The sequence below is a fragment of the Hyperolius riggenbachi genome, chromosome 10 (assembly GCF_040937935.1).
Source record: "Hyperolius riggenbachi isolate aHypRig1 chromosome 10, aHypRig1.pri, whole genome shotgun sequence".
NCBI classification, from domain to species: Eukaryota; Metazoa; Chordata; class Amphibia; order Anura; family Hyperoliidae; genus Hyperolius; species Hyperolius riggenbachi.
This window is the reverse complement of record NC_090655.1, coordinates 57983359-58003954: the sequence shown is the minus strand read 5'-3', so window position 1 is coordinate 58003954 and position 20596 is coordinate 57983359. Positions and strand designations below refer to the sequence as shown.

At 45.7% G+C, this 20596-nt stretch overlaps 1 protein-coding gene across 3 annotated transcripts in view; it reads right to left on the bottom strand.

Annotated features, from left to right (window-relative positions):
- The window catches only part of LOC137535952 (glycerol-3-phosphate acyltransferase 1, mitochondrial-like), a 128843-nt gene that overhangs the window by 3366 nt on the left and 104881 nt on the right, over positions 1-20596 (bottom strand). For 2 of the 3 annotated variants that reach the window (XM_068257841.1, XM_068257840.1), the window contains 2 exons: positions 9522-9580; positions 416-924 (listed from right to left, as the gene is read on the bottom strand). In XM_068257841.1, coding sequence (XP_068113942.1) covers positions 553-924; positions 9522-9580 — 431 coding nt within the window. In that variant the 3' untranslated portion in view covers positions 416-552. Of the gene's footprint in view, positions 1-415; positions 925-9521; positions 9581-20596 lie in introns of those variants that run through there. The other variant, XR_011024485.1, reaches the window with a different exon arrangement.

Sequence of the window (20596 nt, the reverse complement as noted above, 5' to 3'; positions counted from 1 at the left end):
GTCTCCTAAATAGTCCCATATTTTACAATCTCATGCTTAGGGGGCCAGCCAGGGGTTGTCGTTTTTTTTTTTAACCATAAATGCCCATAACAAATGCAAGCAACAACTAGCAATGCCGCTAAAACTACATATAAGTTCAATTCCTGCATGCAGGTGTGCTTTAACATAATGCTTTTCTATTGAATGTTAACAGCCCTTTAGAATATTCTCTCTGTGTGATTAGACATTAACTTGTTACCTCTCGTACAGCTTGTATTGTATCAGCTGGGAACCATATTTACTGCAAATCACGGGGGCCGCTAAAAAAACAAAACGAAAACAACCAGAGCAGCAGCAGGGAAAAATAGCCCCGGCTGCATACAAATATACTGCATATGTATTTCAACTGATGCAAAAACAAAAAAATAGTAATAATTCAGCCTTCAGGATAGGCAGAAAAATAAAACGTTAGATAATTAGGAGCAAAGCAAGTACCGTTAATTACGATAGAAAAAAAAATATTGTTTTTGAAAATCCTCAGAATGCCGTAATCTGTGCGAATGGCAGCATTGTCTATAAATAGAGTTTTACTTTTGTAGAAAACAAGTCATTTTTCTTGTGTCCGCAGGTCGCCTGTTGTAAGTTTTTTTTTTCTATAAAAGTGAAACGGTCGGACGCAATCGATGGCCACAGTAAAGAGTCGATGGGAGTCTCCGGTCGGTCATGGTAGGCACTTTTTTTTTTTCTGTGCAGAAATTCCAGTCGTGGTTTGACAACAGTGCCACACCCAGCAGCGGGAAGAGGGTGGAGCCAGCGACTGCCGTGCAGCCTCTTCAGAGCCATGAAGTTGACGAACTCCAGGAGTTTGCGGCGGTTGCTCTGAAGTAGGAACGTGCTGCGCCGCTCCAGAACGTTGTTGCGGTTTTCTCTGGAGACCTGAAAGACCTAAAGAGGAAGGGGAGAAGTCAGATGATATTTTAAAATATTACCATTATTTTTAATATTAGATATACATGTTCTATGTACATGAACTAATGTAAAGCACTTGCTTAAAATCGTGGGCGTTTTCTGCAATGCGATATCGCGCATAATGCTTCTCAATGTGCAATCGCAGTGCACTGGTACCATTGTGCGATTTTCTGCGATGGGGGAAAAGGCCGACACTGTTGCTTTGTCTGCAATGGGGAAATAGCAAGCGTCGTGCGATACAGTCAGCTGTTCTCAGCTGGCTGCCGGCCAAGAATGCGGATTCAGCCGTGGGAAACCGCTGTTATTTTCCTGCGGCCTTAAGTGTGACCATTCCCTTAGTTTTCCATGTAACTCCTAGCCTGGGACCCACTTGCAGCGTTTTTGTTTTGAAAAACACTCTCATTCACTTGAATGAGTCGTGGCACAGTTGGCGGAAAGGACTTTTTGAAAACAAAAACGCTGCAAGTGGGTGCCAGGCCTTAGGCTTTGTTTATAGTGGTGTGATGCAAAAGCTGCATTGTAGCGTGGAATGTCACCCTTCAAAGCAACACATATGAGACATTCAAAGTGTGTCCGACTTTTCCATTGCGTTGCATTCCTACTTTTACAGGGAAAGAAACGCAACACTCACTGTCCACCGAGCAGAACGCTTGTTCATCTTTCTAATATGTGAACATCTGAACTTCAAAGTTGAAAAACTCAAAGCTAACCCATTGTTCTATCCAATTGAAAAATGATTTTTAATTAAGGTAAAGGATGCATTGTTGCTGTATACTCTGAAGACCACTTATGTGTTATATTTTACTTTGAAATGTTATCAGATCTGATTGCTATAAATATTGTAATCACATCTATACTTAATATTCTTAATATTGTGTTTATATCTACAGTATGAAAATACATTAATACACAGTATACAGACTGGAATCATTAGTCTTCATTTCATAGAGGAATAATATTAATTAAATTATCCGTTTAGATCTTCTGTGGGTACCATGAGGATTACCTCGCCGCCTCTGGGGGAGTTAGGATGTGTACAGTTAGGATGAATAATGAGATGCAAATTTCTCCTTGCATTCAATTTTCATGTAAACTATATGCAGCTTGAAATTAAACCAGTCAGAATAATTTCTTGTCAATTTGTATTGGTCCAAGTTCAAGCTGCATAACATGTACATGAAATTTGAATGCAAGGAGAAATTCTCATTGATCATCCCCTAGACTGCAGTGTTCCCTAACCCTGTCCTCAAGGCCCACCAACAGTGCATGTTTTGTGGAAAGCCACAGAGGTAGTTAATCAGCTCTGCTGAGACACTAATTACCTCACCTGTGCATGTTTGTGGTTTCCTGCAAAGCATGCACTGTTGGTGGACCTTGAGTACAGCAGTGATCTGCAAACGTAGCTCTCCAGCTGTTAAGGAACTACAAGTCCCACAGGAGTGCATTGCAGGAGTCTGACAGCCACAATCATGACTCATTAAGGCAAATGCATTGTGGGACTTGTAGTTCCTTAACAGCTGGTGAGCTAAGTTTGCAGATCACTGCTCTAGAGCAGGGCTTTTAAACCCTGTCCCCAAGTACCACTGCGGCCTAGTGCACACCAGAGCGGTTAGGTTGCGTTTTTAGGAACGCTTGCGGCGGAGGAAACGCTTGGGTAATGTATTTCAATGGGCTGGTGCACACCAGAGCGGGTCAGTTTTAGCTGAAACGCAAACTCCCGGGCTGCAGCATTTTTTTGGATTTCGGAGGCGTTTCTGCCTCCAATGTTAACTATAGGAAAAACGCAAAACGCTTGATAAAAACGCCAGATCAGAGCGGTTTTCCAGGCGGTTTTGTTACAGTAGCTGTTCAGTAACAGCTTTACTGTAACAATATCTGTAATCTGCTACACAAAAACGCTTCACTTTAAGTAAAAAAAGCTACACAAAACCGCAAAACGCTTCATAACAAGAAAAAACGCTTCAAAAACCGCTAGCATTTTGCGGATCTGCTAGCGGTTTTTGGTGTGCACTAGGTCTACCAATGCATGTTTTGCAGAAAACCACACACACATGCACAGGTGAGGTAATTAGTGTCTCAGCAGAGCTGATTAACTGCCTCTGTGGATTCCCACAAAACATGCACTGTTGGTGGTACTTGAGGACAGGGTTGAAAAGCCCTGCTCTAGAGCATGTACAGCTGTACCGGTATCTCACTAAAAGATCTGTGGTGCCAGATAGGGCTGAGCTCTCGGATTCCGAATTTAGAGTTTGCCATCGGAATTTGGCAGTTCCGAGTAAGCACTCGAAACTCGAAAATTATGCAATTCCGAGTACCGAATTCGCGTTTACATTGAAGTCAATAGTGCTAAATTCTGTGGTTAATTGTGAAGCCCCCTTACATGCTATCATCACCAAATTTGGCATGTATATTAAGCAGATGAGTAGGAACATGGTAAAAAAAAATTTGTGAAAAGACCTTACAGTTTTTGAAATTAACGTTTTCAACGTTTTATAGGAAAAATGGTTTTTAAACTGTGTAAAATGACACTGCTGCAGTACAGGTTACTGCATTCCGAGTTCTGTATACATATTGTATACTTTTCATGAAAACAGACAGCGTGGGGTCCCCCCTTCCAAGCCTCCTTAACTCCTTGTCTCCCATGCAGGCTGGGATAGCCAGAATGCGGAGTCCCAGCCACGTGGGGCTTCGCACCCTGAGCTATACCAGCCCGTATGGTCCATGGTATGGGGTGGCTCTGGAGGAGAGGGGCGGCCAACCTCCCCCTCTCCCCCAGAGCCCTTGTCCAATCCATGGACAAGGGGCTCTTCCCCCACCTCCGGTGCCCCAGGAGGAGGTGGGGGCCGCGGGCGTCCTGGGGGGTTCATGGTGCCATCCGGGGGTCCCCTTTAACAAGCAGACTCCGGAAGCCGCCCCCTCCCCAGGAAAAATGAGTATAGGGGTACACGGTACCCCTTACCCATTTCAGCAAACTTTGAAATCTATTTGCTCAAAAACTATAAGGTCTTTTCACAAATTTTTTTTTACCATGTTCCTACTCATCTGCTTAATATACATGCCAAATTTGGTGATGATAGCATGTACAGGGGCTTTACAATTAACCACAGAAGTTGGCACTATTGACTTCGGAACACGAAATTTGGTTTTCGCATGCGGTACACAAAATTTCGACGAAATCGGAATTCAGCTGTTCCGATCAGCCCTAGTGCCAGATCATCTCATGCGAGCACACAGCTCCTCTCTTGATCCTACCCACTGTCCCAGCAAGCCCCAAGGTATCCTCATCCCTCCTCTATAGTATCCCAGGGTGTCACTATAGCAATAGTACATAGATCTTAGACCAGGCAAAGCTGTAGATCAGTGTTTCTCAAACCTGTCGTCATGACTTCCCCACGGTGCATGTTTTGCAGGCAACCTCCCCTATGCACAGGTGGGGTGATCAGTGTCTCCGCTAGGTGGGTTCCATGTAGCTGAGACACTAATTGTGCCACCTGTGCATAGGTGAGGTTGTCTGCAAAACATGCACCATTGGAGAGTCACAGAGAATGATCAACCTCTATCCTTCCTGGTGACACTAATGCTACGTACACACATGCGACAACCATCGTTCGTTGTCAACGACGAACGTTCTTTTAATTGACGAAAGAACGACCGAAGTAAAGTTAGTTGTAAAAAGTGTGTAACGATCACATCGTTAGAACGAACGTTACACCACGTAAAAGCACTTAATGCGCCTGCGCATAAAATTGTAAAGTTCCTTGGAGAAAAAGTGAAATGCGCATGTCCAGCCTGGTACGAACGATCGTTTCCAACGATGTACCACTTTTGCTAACGATCGTCGGTGGTAAAAATCCGCCAAGACAGAACTTTGTTTTGTAGCGATTTGCCTCGTTCGTCGTTTGCCTTAATAGTCGGTGGTTCGTTTTTTGTAACGATCGTCGTTGGTAAAGATCGGGGAACGATCGTTACAAACGACTATAGTCGCATGTGTGTACGCACCTTTAGGGTGCATACACACATCAGACCATAGTCTTTGGAAAATGAAAGATCATAGACCAATTTTACCCCCTTCCATGTAGTATGAGAGCCATACCTACACAGTCTATTCTATTGAGCTGAACTCCCCATCAGATAGAAATCTTTGCAAGATGCTGAACAGAAAGATGCTGGCTGTACACATTCAAAAGATCAGTATCTGCAAAAGATCTGTTCCTGCAAAAGATCCATTCCTGCAAAATGCATTCATAGTCTATGATATCTGCAAATTTCAATACACACCTTGTTTAACAGACATTCATCTGCAGATCAGATCCACCAGGATGGATCTTCAGATCTGCAGATGATTGTCTGTTAAACAAGGTGTGTATGAGGATCTGCAGATATCAGACTATGAAGGCATTTTGCGATCTTTCATTTTCCAGAGACTACGGTCTGATGTGTGTATGCACCTTAAGGGCTAGTTCACAGTGCAGTTGCAGAATAATTCTAATAATAATTCTTAATTGCCCATACAATTATATGTGCCTCTTCACATCTCTGTGCTGTAACAGATCTTGTTATCCTAACTGGCTGCATGCAGGCTTTGTATTTAAGTTTATAGCCAGTCCCCATTGCAGTTCAGTCATAACAGGTGCATTATGCAACTGACCACTGTGAATGCAGAAGGTGTGCACGCACCATCTCTGTGGCAGACAAGACACCCGGGTACACACCTAAACTAAGGATATGAAAACTACTTTTACACTACTGTAGTACCCCGATACTCATTATACAGGTGGTAAAATGACATGTAAATCTGTTCTGCAGCTTCCATAGCCATGTTTTTATCTACAAGTGGTCAATAACCCCCACTGTAAACATCTAAAGATGAAGTGATGGTGAACAGAAGCTTCAATGGCTTCTACTGAAGACACCAATAAAGAACAAATGTAAGCAACAAGTATTTTTTGATGCTTTGACAAACAGATGTATTTGCCTTGTTGTCAATGTAGCGATAGGTACAACACCAGCAACAAATGAGGGGTAAGTGAGAAATGCTGAGAACAACAAAGAAGCAATGGTCTATCACAAACATACACGTGGCCAAAAGTCAAACAGAAACAGAGATTATCATCAACACCAAAAGTGTTACTGAAGCATTTCTAGAGATGAAGAAGCATCTCCAGCGAGGAATCGGGATATTTAATAAAGATCTGCTGTTAAAGGACAACTGAAGTGAGAAGTATATGGAGGCTGCCATATTTATTTCAGTTTAAGCAATACCAGCTGCCTGGCTATCCTGCTGATCCTCTGCCTCTAAAGGCTCATACACACATCAGACCAGTCTTTTGAAAATGAAAGATCACAGACCAATTTTACCCCCTTCCATGTTGTATGAGAGCCATACCTACACAGTCTATTCTATGGAGCTGAACTCCCCATCAGACAGAAATCTTTGCAAGATGCTGCACACAAAGGTGCTGTACACATTCAAAAGATCAGTATCTGCAAAAGTTCTGTTCCTGCAAAAGATCCATTCCTGCAAAATGCATTCATAGTCTATGATATCTGCAGATCATCATACACACCTTGTTTAACAGACATTCATCTGCAGATCAGATCCACCAGGATGGATTTTCAGATCTGTAAATGATTGTCTGATCTGCAGATGAATGTCAGTTAAATCATGTGTGTATGATGATCTGCAGATCTCATAGACTATGAATGCAATTTGCAGAAACGGATCTTTGGCAGGAACAGATCTTTTGCAGATACTGATCTTTTGTGTCTGTACAGCATCTGTGTGTGCACCATCTTGCAAAGATTTTTTTCTGATGGAGAGTTCAGCTCCATAGAATAGACTGTGTAGGTATGGCTCTCATACTACATGGAAGGGGGTAAAATTGGTCTGTGATCTTTCATTTTCAAAAGACTATAGTCTGATGTGTGTATGTGGCCTAATACTAGAACAAGCATGCAGCAGATCAGGTGTTTGACATTATTGTCAGATCTGACAAGATTGGCTGCAGTAGTGTCTGAATAACACCAGAAAAAAAAAAGCATGCAGCTAAATAGACCAGCAGGACTGCCAGGCAACTGGTATTGTTTAAAAGGAAATATGTGCTGTGCAGCAGTACAATGCACTTGCGTACTGCTGCATGCATTCTGCCCGCAAGCGCAGAGCTTAGCTATTCACTGTTAAAAATGGGATCAGCAGCGGGTAGCAGCGTAGATGGCATGCGATCACACCCGTTGCGTTCCGATCACACGGCCATCTGCACTACATTGATGTGAACGAGGCCTAACATTAATGTGCTGATAAAAAGCGGACAAAAGCGCACTAACTGGAAATGAGGCCTTAACCTTTATAAAAATTAAAAAAAAAAAAGGAAATAAAGAGGCCTCTGTCCTCGGGCAACACACTTCAAAGGAAGCGGGGGAACCAAAGAAGGGGCTGCTACTGGAATAGGATGAGCTCGCTGGAAGCTTTCTTTATTTATGAAGTATTATTTTGATTTGAAGTGCTGGAATATAGTTTTTCTGGGAATAATTACTAATCTGACTCTCCAGCTAAAATGTAAATCTCTGCATGTAAAACCCCCATCATCCAGCACCAACAGGGATTAGCTGATGCCAGATAAGTGTAGTTTCCAGTTGCTTGACAGTCAATGGTTCTGCTACGGCTCCGGTAATCCGGCGACTTCGGCTGAAGGTGCGCACCCTCGCGTCATCAAGCCGGTTGCTGTAAGAGTCCTGCGCATGCGCAGTTCACTAAAGACTGAACCGTGCATGTGCAGGACTCTTACGGTGACCAGCGTGATGAGGCGTACGGTGCGCACATTCAGCCGAAGTCGCCGGATTACCAGGACCATGGAAGGGACCAAGAAAACGCTGGAGGACCTTGAGGGCTATGGGGGGTTGGAGGAAGCCCCAGGTACGTCCGGATTTCATTTTTTTCTTACTGCTCAGGGTACCTTTAATGTAACACTGTATAAAGAAGTATAAAAGTAGTTTATGCATCCTGCAAGGCCAGGATATTTTTCTGGTTAACCGAGTTATGGATAATGGGGGTTTTACTGTACCTTGCAACTAAACTTAGATACCATAGATTTTTCCTCACCCCCTGTCCCACTGACATTCAGAACACCATTGTGTCCATGCACAGAGCATGGGAGACCATAATGAAAACTAGACGGAGGGTATAACTTTTATAGCTGTCTTTGCCTCTGCTGCATAGACTGTCCCTGTTACACTTGTAAGCATCAGGCATGATATCTGCCAACAGGGACACGGACAGCAATAACTTTCCTATAGAGCTTCAAACCCTTCCCTCATTCAAAACTACAATGTAACCTTTTTCAAAAGCTAAAGGATGTGCGCATATGTACTAAACCATCCCCAGATGAAGTCTCTACAAATAACATAATAATGCAATACTGAACTTCCCCAGCTACCTACAGTTTACTAGAACTTCCACAGCAGCCTGTACACTGCACACTAGTGGTAATATCTGTGTACCTTACCAGATTCTCCATGCCTCTTCCTGCAATCCCCACTACTGCCCAACACTTTGTAAAAGCTGTACTCACATCTGAGATCTGTAGTTCTGCCTTATCAGTGCTTCCTGCACATCACTTCCTGTTCCTGTCTGTGTGCAGGAAGCAGGATGGGCAATGGCCGGGAAAGAGCAATCATATCTGATCTACTAGTCATGTAACAACCCATACACAGCGAATGGGTATATAACACAAAGAGTTCTATTCATAAAAAAAATTGTCGCGAAAAAACTCGGAGGGAAAATACTGCAGCGGTATTTTAGACTTCTGGGTGGTCATTCATAAAAATGTTGGCAGCTGCGATGCAAGTGCGGAGATCTCCTGCTGAAGGCTGGTGGTAAGCTGTCGGAAGGCATGCGGAAACACTTAAGTCGGCAGAGTCCCTCCGTGCGCTGCTCTCTCTGGGAGGTCTGTCCCATTCACTTTCATGTAATCCGAATTCTTCTCGCTACATCAGAGAAAGCGGTATTGCCCGTCCTCATACCGCTTCCTCTAACCTTTATGAATGGACATTTTGTTACTTTTTCTAGATAAATCTAGAAAAACACAGCACATTGCGGAAATTTCTCGCTCTGCTGGGGAATTCTAGCTTATCATGCGGAAACAGCTTTTATGAATGCCCACTTTGCTAAATGGTCGGGAAAGTCCGCTGTTTTGAGCGGAAAACTTGCGGTAAAGTTTTATGAATAGAGCCCAAAGTCAGAGTAGTCGCAGGGTTCTCACATCTCCTCTGTGGAGAAATCAGTAATATATTTTAATTGGAATTATGAGCAAGGAATAATTTGAGGCTGCTTTATCACAATATCAAAAGCAGACTCAGCATTCCAGCTGTAGGCTTGTTTTCATGGAGAATGTTGTGCATGTAACAATGCTGACAGAGGGGAATCCTAGAACCATTCTGATTATGACTTGAGCCACAGCTGATCAAGCTCTTCCACCCCGTTACACATGATTTCACCTGCATTATTGGACAATGGAATCTGTATTTTGTGTGGATTTCTATCTTTGCAACACTAGTACAAAAAAATTTACACTCACCCCCAGATCCACAAAGGTCTTCACAGCATTTTTTACAAGACACAAGGTGGCGCTCTCAGCTAGGAGGAAAAGAGAGAACAGAATAAATAAAATATGTGTCAAGATGGGTTACAAGCCGACACAAAGCCAACATGAAATGCTAGGGACACACTTCCTATCAGATCGAGAGGTTGCACCAATTATATCAGACTTATCCGATCTGCTCCAGATCAATTACAGGATCTATTTTATGAAGTAATGATCTGAAAAATCATTCCCGTTATCAATGGTGAGCAGTTTGGACATGTACACCACCTTGGGCATTCACGATCTCGCCCTGTCCTGGCTTTCATCCTAGCTCTCCAACCGCTCCTTCACGACCGCCTTCAATGAGTCCTCGTCCACCCCCAACCACCTCTCGGTGGGAGTCCCCCAAGGTTCGGTCCTTGGCCCCCTACTGTTCACCCTATACACATCCTCCATTGGCAAGGTTATATCCTCCATGGGTTTTAACTATCATCTGTATGCAGATGACACCCAGATCTACCTCCACACCCCTGACATATCCACCACTACCATGGACAAGGTCTCCTCCTGCCTATCAGCCATCTCCTCCTGGATGTCTGCTAGGTTCCTGAAACTAAATCTAGACAAAACGGAATTTATGATCTTCCCACCCCGGCCATCCACGAACCTCCCAGATGTGCATGTCACTGTTAACCACACTACCATTCGCCCTACCTCTCAAGCCCGCTGTCTGGGTGTCACCCTGGACTCTGCGCACTCCTTCACTTCCCACATCCAAAACCTCACAAAGTCCTGCAACTTCCACCTTCGTAACATCTGTAAGATTCGCCCTTTCCTGACCTCTGCCACCACCAAACTCCTCATCCATGCCCTCAATTTCCCGCCTTGACTACTGCAATGCCCTGCTGTCTGGTCTCCCTATGACCCGAACAGCCCCACTGCAGTCCATCATGAATGCGGCAGCCAGAATTATCCACTGCTCCCATCGCTCCACCACGGCAGATCCCCTCCTAGAATACCTCCACTGGCTTCCTATCCAGTCCAGAATCAGATTCAAGATACTGTGTCTGACCTACAAATCTGTCCACAAAACCTGTCCAACCTACATTTCCGGTCTTACTCAGAGGTACACACCTAGCCGCTCACTCCGCTCTTCCAATGAACTTCGCCTAACCGCCCCCCGCATCACCCAGTCCCATGCACGCCTCCAGGACTTCTCAAGAGCTGCTCCAACACTATGGAACGCCCTACCTCCACCCATTAGGGCAGCCCCCTCCTTCAACATCTTCAAGAAAGCCCTCAAAACTCACCTTTTCACTCTGGCCTACTACCCCTCACAAGTGCTCTAAACCTACAGCTGAACTCTGGTCCCCTACCATTTGTGTCCTTACCTCTCCCTCTAGATTGTAAGCCTTTGGGCAGGGTCCTCCTCCTTTTGTGTCCTACCTGATCTTGCACCTCCATTACTGTAAACCCTTGCTATGCATCTGAGTGAACCTAACTTGCCTAATCTCCATGCTCCATCCAGTGACTGACTAAGCATTACCTTGTACTCATACTATGGTGTGTGATCTGGTTTTCTTGTATTCCTGTATTGTCATATTGCTGTATGTCACCCCTAAATATTGTCTGTAACCTAAATTAATGTTCAGCGCTGCGTAATATGTTGGCGCTTTATAAAAACAATAAATAAATAATGTAGCCCCCCTTCAGATTACCTGTCGCTCTAACAGGAAACTGTATTGTGTGCACCCAGCATTACACACAGGAGTCTAGTCCTGGGAAAAGAGGTGAGTGGGCTCACCTGAAAAACCTGCGCGGTCAAGCATAATGTGGGCGTGGTCATGGGTGGGGCCAAATATACATGACCTTAGCAGTGATGTAAAAGGTCTGCCGGGGAAGTTTGAGCTCTGCTGGTAGAAGTTCCTCCAAAATACAGATAATATGGCAGTGGTTCCCCCAAAATAGACAATGTGGCAGCAGCAGTTCCCCCAACATACACATAATTTGGAAGCAGTTCCCCAAAATACGCGAAACCTGGCAGCAGATCACCAAAATACACGTAACACCCAAAGGACATATAATCTGGCAGTAGTGGTCCCAGAAACATACACAATCTGGCAGCAGTTCCCCAAAATACGCGTAATCTGGCAGCAGCCGTTACCCTAACATACACATAATCTGGCAGCTGTTACCCAAAATACATAACAGCGGTTCCACAAAAATGCAGATAATCTGACAGCAGTTCCCTTAAAATAGGTACCCCCAGCATAGGTAGCCAGGTCTATAGGTGTCCCCAGTATAAGTAGCTATGAGTATAGTAGTCCCCAGTATATGTAGCCACAGGTATATGTGCCCAGTATATGTAGTCAGGGGTATATGTCCCGGCAGTGTTCTCCCCAGGATCAATTAAGTGGGCGCGCCGCCCGGGTGAATTAAGGCCCCGCCCGGCTGCTATTTTGCATATTACAAAAGCCAGCGCTGTTCTCTGCACTCAGCGCTGACTCCTCTGTAGCAGATTGCCCAGCAAGCTCAGCTCCTCTAGAGATCTCGCGCTTTCTGGCGGGCTCGTACACTCCTTGCCTCAGCATGGCAATAGGCGGGACCATGCTGACTGCATAGTGCTCCTCCTCCAGGAACAAGCAGTCTCACTCTGCCTGCACGATCGTGAAGGGATGCTGGAGCCTGTGACTAAAGCAGAGCTGGGCAAACTACAGCCCGTCTGGCTTTGTAATCCGGGTATTTAGTGCCTCCTTTCCCCCTCACGGCTGTGTCACTTGTCTCTCTCCCTCCCCACCGTACAATTGTTGTACATTTACGTGCAGTACTAACTTTCCTATCTCTGAATTACACCACTTGAAGAGGGGAGTGCAGACAATCACTCACTTCCTCCCCGGGTGTCAGACGCACGGAGCAGATCTCCACTAGCTGCAGAGAGCGGGATGTCCTGGCTGCTCAGAGACCAGAGCACACAGACAGCAGCGCTGAAGGGGAAAAAAAGCAGTCTGATCTGATAGGTACAGGCAAAAAAAAGCTGTGACCTTAGGTCAGCTTGCACACATAAAGCTCTGTCCTGAAGTGTATTCCCAATCCCACCCCCTCTTTTTTAACCCTTAGGATACACTAATCTCTGGAATCTCAAGGGGCCAGCATGTCCTTTCAGACCATGCTGAGCTTTGCATTTTCTAAAAAAAAAAAAAAAACAGTTCATACCTATGTGTGAATTTGCAGCTTCTCAGTTAAATCTGTAGGACATGCTGAGCCTTGTGGTTCCACAACAATGGGGTCCACAAATGAAAACCTTACCAATCAGATGATTGGTAGAGGAACCAACCCCCAAAACATTGACGGAACAATAGTGGTTGATCGGAACCATTAATGATGCCCAATACGTATAACAATATGATGTCTGTTTCACCTGCACTGTGAACCGGATTTGTGTACTGCAAATCAAGCCTATTTTTGTTCAGTTTTTTTCAAACGCAAACAAAAAGCACTGTAATAGCACTTTAAAAACAACCAAACAACCGGTTTTCCTGGTTTTGACTTGGCAGGTTCACTTTAAGACAGATGGTGCATATCTAATGCTGGGTACACACTATGAGATTTTCTGGCTGATTTACTGTCAGATCCATTATTTCCAACATGATCAATCTGCTTTCTGATCGATTTTCGAGCATTTTCCGATCGATTTCCTATTGAAGTGAATGGAAATCGATCAGAAAATGCTCGGCATTTGATCAGAAAGCAGATCGGACATGTTGGAAATAATCGTTCTGACAGTAAATCGGGCAGAAAATCTCACCTAGCATCTCTGTACCTAGCATTAAAGCAAGAGTCATATGGAGGCTCAGTGTTTTCCCCAGGCCTCTATCCGGCTAATTTTGGTAAGCACCCGGCTGATATCGGCTCGTTTCCTCCTCCTATGCTGTCAGCAGAGCTTACACGGCCCTGCATTCGCCCTGTTGCGCCCCACCCGGCTACTTTTTCATGCCACCCGGCTGGAAAAAATTTCTGGGGAGAACACTGTGTCCCGGTATATGTAGCCAGGGGTATATGTCCCCAGTATATGTAGCCAGGGGTATATGTCCCCAGTATATGTAGCCAGGGGTCGGCCCCCTGAGCCAATACTTTGTAGAACCATCTTTTGCTGCAATTACAGCTGCCAGTCTTTTAGGGTATGTCTCTACCAGCTTTGCACATCTAGAGACTGAAATCCTTGCCCATTCTTCTTTGCAAAACAGCTCCAGCTCAGTCAGATTAGATGGACAGTGTTTGTGAACAGCAGTTTTCAGATCTTTCCACAGATTCTCGATTGGATTTAGATCTGGACTTTGACTGGGCCATTCTAACACATAGATATGTTTTGTTTTAAACCATTCCATTGTTGCCCTAGCTTTATGTTTAGGGTCGTTGTCCTGCTGGAAGGTGAACCTCCGCCCCAGTCTCAAGTCTTTTGCAGACTCCAAGAGGTTTTCTTCCAAGATTGCCCTGTATTTGGCTCCATCCATCTTCCCATCAACTCTGACCAGCTTCCCTATCCCTGCTGAAGAGAAGCACCCCCAGAGCATGACCGGGCCACAGCAACTCCAACACAGCAGGTCTTGCAAGGTGTCCCTGGTATCCACTGGTTGATGCCTATGAAAAGTGGTCCAAGAAAAGACAGCTGGTCAACGGATAACATGCCATGGCTGCCCAGGGCTGGACAAGGTTTGTGGGGAAATGAAGCTAGCCCCTGTGGCCTTATCCCACCACTGCAGCACGGACTGCTGGAAAACGTATTACTGGTCATGAGCCAACAGTATCCTGACATTGCAGCTTGCTGAATATGGGGCTGCCTATGAGGAAGATCCCATTAGGCCACTGAAAGCACCTACCATGGGCACATGAGTCAGAACTGGACCATAGAGCAATGGAAGATGGTGACTTGGTCTTTGGTTTTGAAATTCCAACAGAACATCTGTGGGATGTGCTGGGAAAACAAGACCCATCCATGCAGACCCCACCTCACACCATTACAAGCTAGGATATGCAGCTAATTTTAACTTTTTGCCGACTGCTCCATGTCAATTGGCGTGAACGCAGCGGCAGCTCCAGGACCGCTCAATGCCAATTGGCATGAAGTCCTGGGGGCGGAAATTGCAGGGGATCACGTGCGCCAATGAGATCGCCGCTAGGAGACTGTTAGATGGCAAAACCACCATTTACATGTTGCAGCGCTGCGATCTACGGCAGCGCTGTACTCGGGACAGCCGTGTGACACGGCTGTTCCCCTATGAGGCTCAGGAGCGATCCACTGTCTATGACAGCCAATCGCTGCCACTGGCTGGCGGGGGGAGGGGGGAAAAAAAAGGAAAATTTATCAAAAATGTATAAACAAATAAAATAAAAAAAAATAAACATGCTGGCAGCGATCAGAGGCTACCAACAGAAATCTCTGTTAGTGGGCAGAAAAGGCAGGGGCAGGTTGAAATCACTTGTGAGCTGAGTTGTGCGGCCCTGCAGCAAGGCCTTAAAGCTGCAGTGGCCTAATTTGTAAAAAATAGCCTGGTCACTAGGGGGGTGTAAGCCTACAGTCCTTCAGTGGTTAAACACACTTAAAGCGGACCTGCACTCAGAACTTCCTCTCTGCTCTAAAAGATAACCAACAACATAATAACCTTTAAAGAAAAACAATTCTTTATTACAGCTTATGGGGTTCCTACAATAAATCTGCAGTGTGTCTACTTCATGCTTTTAAGGAAGCGGAGAAAGGGTTAACATCCCGTGCTTACATATTAGCGGTGTCTGTGGAGATTGACGAATTCCTGGGCTGACACAGCTGAGAGATGAAATTACACTTGTGATCACTTGAATGAGGGGAAATTAGGCGGGCTCTTTTCTCTAATAACACTCAGGGTGCATTCTTCTGTTTTCCTTCTGCCCTGAGTGCAGTTCCACTTTAAGTATATTGACACTTTAAAGTGAGGAAGAGGAAAGTCTCTGAATCCTATAGAGGCTTCCCGGATCCTCTTGGCTCCAGCCGCAGCTCGCCGGGACCCTCAACATCTGGGCTGCCCTCCTCTTCTAGCTTGAGTGTGGCCGTACTGCAACAATAGGCGCAGTACACCCCCACTTATGCCTGAAGAGGTGCGCACGCCTGATGTTCCTACCATAAAGCCCTCTTCTGAGTGCCTGCATTTGGCAACAGGGGACTGGAGGATGCAATGGAAAGCCTCTACAGCAGGAGTGTCCAAACTTTTGAGGCCTAGGGCCATATCGCTGTTCTTGAGAGTGCTAGGGGGCCGAACTAGCAAAATTAAACTCATTATTGCTGATTGCCGCTAAGTACACCCCTGCATGCGGCACCGCAGCTACAGCCTGTGGGCCACATGGAATTAACAACTGCAAAGAGCTTTGGGAGACACCAGAAATGGCTCGGCGGGCCATATGTGGACCCCGGGTCAGAATTTGCAAATGATTGCTCTATAGGATCCAGAGGATTCACCCTTCTTGGGTAAGTATGCACTATTGCTTCGGGTACACTTTAAGGTCACGTTGTGCTTCTCTAGAAAGCTGGAGGAGCAATTAATAAAAGTATTAAGCTGTTAAAATATAAAAGAACTGCTGTGATTTTTATCACTCAACCAAGTGACGGCTGATTGGATCCTGGCCTTTTGTCTGTTTGAATCTCACTATTCACACAGATAATAGCGGCTTCAGGCCTGATCTACCCTATCTGGCATTAAAAACATCCTCTTCTTGGCCAGAGTTTAGTGCTTTGTTTAAGGACGTGTTTGACCACTGAGGGTTTTTTCCCCTTTAGGACCAGAGAAATTTTTACCTTTCAGCGCTCCTCCCTTTCTTTCACCAATAACTTAATCACTACTTATGACAACAAATCATCTACATCTTGTTTTCTTCACCACCAATTAGGCTTTCTTTGAGTGGTACATTATGCTAAGAATTATTTTATTCTAAATGCATTTTAATGGGAATAATAATAAAAAAAGTGGAAAATAAATATATTTCAGTTTTCGGCCATTCTAGTCATAAAATAAAACGTTCTACTGTGGATAAAAGCCACACATTTTATTTGCCCATTTGTCACGGTTATTGCAACGTTTAAAATATTTCCCTATTTCCATTTGCCGGGCTGTCCTGCTGGTCGTCTGCCTCTAATATTTTTAGTCATAGACCCTGAACAAGCATGCAGATCAGGTCTTTCTGACTGGATTATCCACATGCTTGTTGCAGGTGTGTGATTCAGACACTACTGCAGCAAAAGGGATCAGCAGGACTGCCAGGCAACTAGTATTGTTTAACTACCTAATAACCGCGTCACGCCAAAGGGCGTGACCGCGGCGGCAGCCCCAGGACCGCCTAACACCATTTCCTGGGGCCGGCTACTGCAGGAGATCGCGCACGCAGATGCGGGCGCATCTCCGCTTGGAAGGCGGAGCTCCGCCCAGCTTTCAGTCCTCGAGCAGTGCTGTAGTGGGGATAGCCGTGTGAAACAACTGTCCCTCTGTGGGACACAGGAGCGATCGGCAGTTATAGGCCGAAGCCTCTCACAGCCAATCGCTATGATAGGCTGGCCCGGGGGGAGGGAGGGAAGGTTGGAAAAGTTTAAGAAAAATACACCTTTTTATTAAAAATAAATAAATATTTGTCAAAAAAAATAAACATCTGGGGGCGATCAGACCCCACCAACAGAGCTCTATTGCTGGGGAGAAAGGGGGGGGGGGGATCACTTGTGTGCTGTGTTGCGTGGCCTTGCAGCGAGCCCTTAAAGCTGCAGTGGCCCTTTTAGTAAAAAATGACCTGATCTTTAGGGGAGTTTAGCACTGTGGTCGGCAAATGGTTAAAGTGGACCTGAACTCTTGAAGAGGACAGAAATAAAACAGAGAAATGCACCCTGTATGTATTTAGAGAGGTAAGCCTGTCTAATTCCCCCTCATCTGTGTCTAACCACAACTGTAATTTGATCTCTCCCCTGGGTCAGCTGACTGTCACTGCAGATAAGGTCATTTGAAAGCACAGAATGTTAAGAAGTAGAAACACTGAAGATTTATTGTATGATTTGTATCAGCTGTAACAAAGAAACACAAGGGGGAACGAGGAGCCCAAATGTTGATAAAACAAATTTGTTGTCATTTGTGAGTGCTGAGTGGATCTGTCAAAAAAAAAAAAAAAAAAATCTGTCTTATCAGTCTGCCGACAGACTGTACGCACGTCCCAGCAGGAAGGTCTGACGGATGCGTCGTTTGTTACAATACTACGTGTGTACACACCTTTAGGGCTCTTTCACATTAGGGCAGATTTTCTGCGTTTCAACGCAAAGGATAAAGTTTGCGTTACCCAAGGTGAAATGAAAGTCCATAGACTTTCATTTTAGCTTTCACATATAACGCAGCCTTTTTGTGCGTTGCGTTCCACTGCACCCAGGCGCAGTTTTTTGGCCAACGCTAGCTTTATGCGTTACAATGTTAGTCAATGTAAAACGCACACTATGCGCGTTTTTAATCCGTTAACGCAGGCAATCAGTCCCAGAATGCAACAGAGGAACAATGTAGAAAGTTGACAACTAAAAGAAAAAAAAATTACCTGCGTTTTTCTATGTGCAGTAACGCATTGAAAACGGATTAAAAACGCACACTCACTGCAGTGCAACGCATATCAAAACGCAGTAAAAGGCATACAACAAAACGTATGCTTTGAGCGTTCTCCAACGCAAGCTCTGATGTGAAAGAGCCCTAAAGATAACCTAAAGTAAAAAAAAAAAATGAGATTAACTCACCTGGGGCTTCCCTCAGCCCCCTGCAGACGATCGGTGCCCTCGCAGCTCCGGTCCGATGCTTCTGGACCCGCCGGCGAGCACTTCCGGTTTGGCCGTCACCGGCCGACAGGCATGGGAACGCGAGTGATTGTTCACGTTCCCAGCCTGTATATCGCCCCCTATGCTGCTATTGCGGCCTCCTGGCCACAATAGCGGCATAGGGGGCGATATACAGGCTGGGAACGCGAAGAATCACTCGCGTTCCCATGCCTGTCGGCCGGTGACGGCCAAACCGGAAGTGCTCGCCGGCGGGTCCTGGGCCATCGGAGCGGAGCTGCGAGGGCCCCGATTGTCTGCAGGGGGCTGAGGGAAGCCCCAGGTGAGTTCATCTCTTTTTTTTTTGCCTTTAGGTTCACTTTAAAGAGACTCTGACGTCTTAATAAAAAAAACATATTTTTATTTAATAAATATGTTTAATACTTTAGCCCTAACTAAACCGCCGCTCTGCGCTATCTAAATCCCCCCCAAACTCCCTGAGGAGCGCTTTTGTGTGAGGCAGGAGTATGAGCTGCAGCCCTGCCTCACACGCGTCTGTCAGCGGCGGATCGCTGCCTCTCCCCCGCCCCTCTCAGTCTTCCTTCAGTGAGAGGGGTGGAGATCCGCCGCTGACAGACGCGTGTGAGGCAGGGCTGCAGCTCATACCCCTGCCTCACACGGAAGCTAATGCTGGCAGCAAAATCCACGACCAAGAAAGTCGTGGATTTTGCAGGGGAGAGGGAGGGCACGTTAGGGGGGATTTAGATAATTCAAAGCGGCGGGATGAGGCGGTTTAGTTAGGGCTAAGGTATTAATCATAATTCTTAAATAAAAATACTTTTTTTTAGAGACTTCAGAGTCTCTTTAAGGGGCCAGTGAGTGTCTCCTCTTAACCAAATAGCGGTGGGTATGCTTCTATGCATACCCACGGCGTCTGATAAGGGTGCCTGTAAAGCTGACCTGAACTCAGAACTTCCTCTATGCTCTAAACGATGTACAACAGCATAACTTTTAAAGAAAAACATTTCTTTGTTACGGCTGATACACATCCTGCAATAAATTTGTTTCTACTTCCTGCTTTCATGGAAGCAGACATGTAATTATCCTGTGCTTTCAAATGATCTTATCTGCCGTGGCAGTCAGGTGACACAGGGGATAGATCAAATTACAACTTGTGATTAGACACAAATGAGGGGTAATAAGTCAGGCTAAACTCTCTAAATACATACAGGGTGCATCCTATATAATAAACCCTAACCGTCCTTGCATCATCCTCCTCCTGTCCGTGTTTTCTGGCTACTGCGCATGTGTAGCCGACAGGAGGAGGACAGGGGGGTGGGCGGCTTATTCAGAAAGAGCCTAGCGCCCGTCTGTAAACAGGCCTTAGGCCTAGTTTCTATATGTTTTTCTTCCGTCAAGTGCAAGAGTTCAGGTCCACTTTAAAGGGAACATGACAGTGGTGGGGGAAAAAAAGTCATACATACCTGGAGCCTCCTCCAGCCCCCTTGGCTCCTTTGCCATCCTCCTGGCCTGCCTCAATCTGCCGCTTTGGTCCTCTGCACATGCGCGGCTCGGCCACGTTCCCGCCCCCATCGTGCTCCCGTCACCAGGAGCATACAGTGCCTGCGCAGTACTACTGTACAGGTGCAGAACGCTCCTGGAGTTAGGAGTGCGATGGCAGTGAATGCAAAGCTGAACTTCAGAGGACCCTAGCAGCAGATCGAGGTGTCCCGGGAGGACAGTGAGGAAGCCTCAGGTATGTATGAATCTTTCCCCCTCCCCAGTATCAGGTACACTTTAAACATGTTTTCCGCATGCAGAAAATAACTGACAGCAGAGTGCAGCACTGTGTGTGTTTTTGCTATCAATTACATTAGCAGCTTAAAAAAAAAGCGCACGTTATTCCACATGCAAGCACACATGGAGTTTTATACATACCTGGGGCTTCCGCCAGCCTCCTCCATGCAGATCGCTTTTTTTTTAGCTCACAACTGTCCTTTTAAAGAGAATCTGAAGTCTACTAAAAACAAGATTTCTACTATAAAAACCTCTTTAACCTAATTGCCCCTCCTAAAACGCTGCATCCCCGCAGCTGAAAACGCCATAAATCAGCCCAAATTACCTTGGGGACATCGCGGGGCTCCCTCCGCATAGAGGAAGAGCTTTCAGCTGCAGCTCTGCCTCCATGCGCGTCCATCAGCGCGGATCGCCGCCTCGGCAGAGATATGCGCGGATTGACGCGCATGGAGGCAGAGCTGCAGCTGAAAGCTCTGCT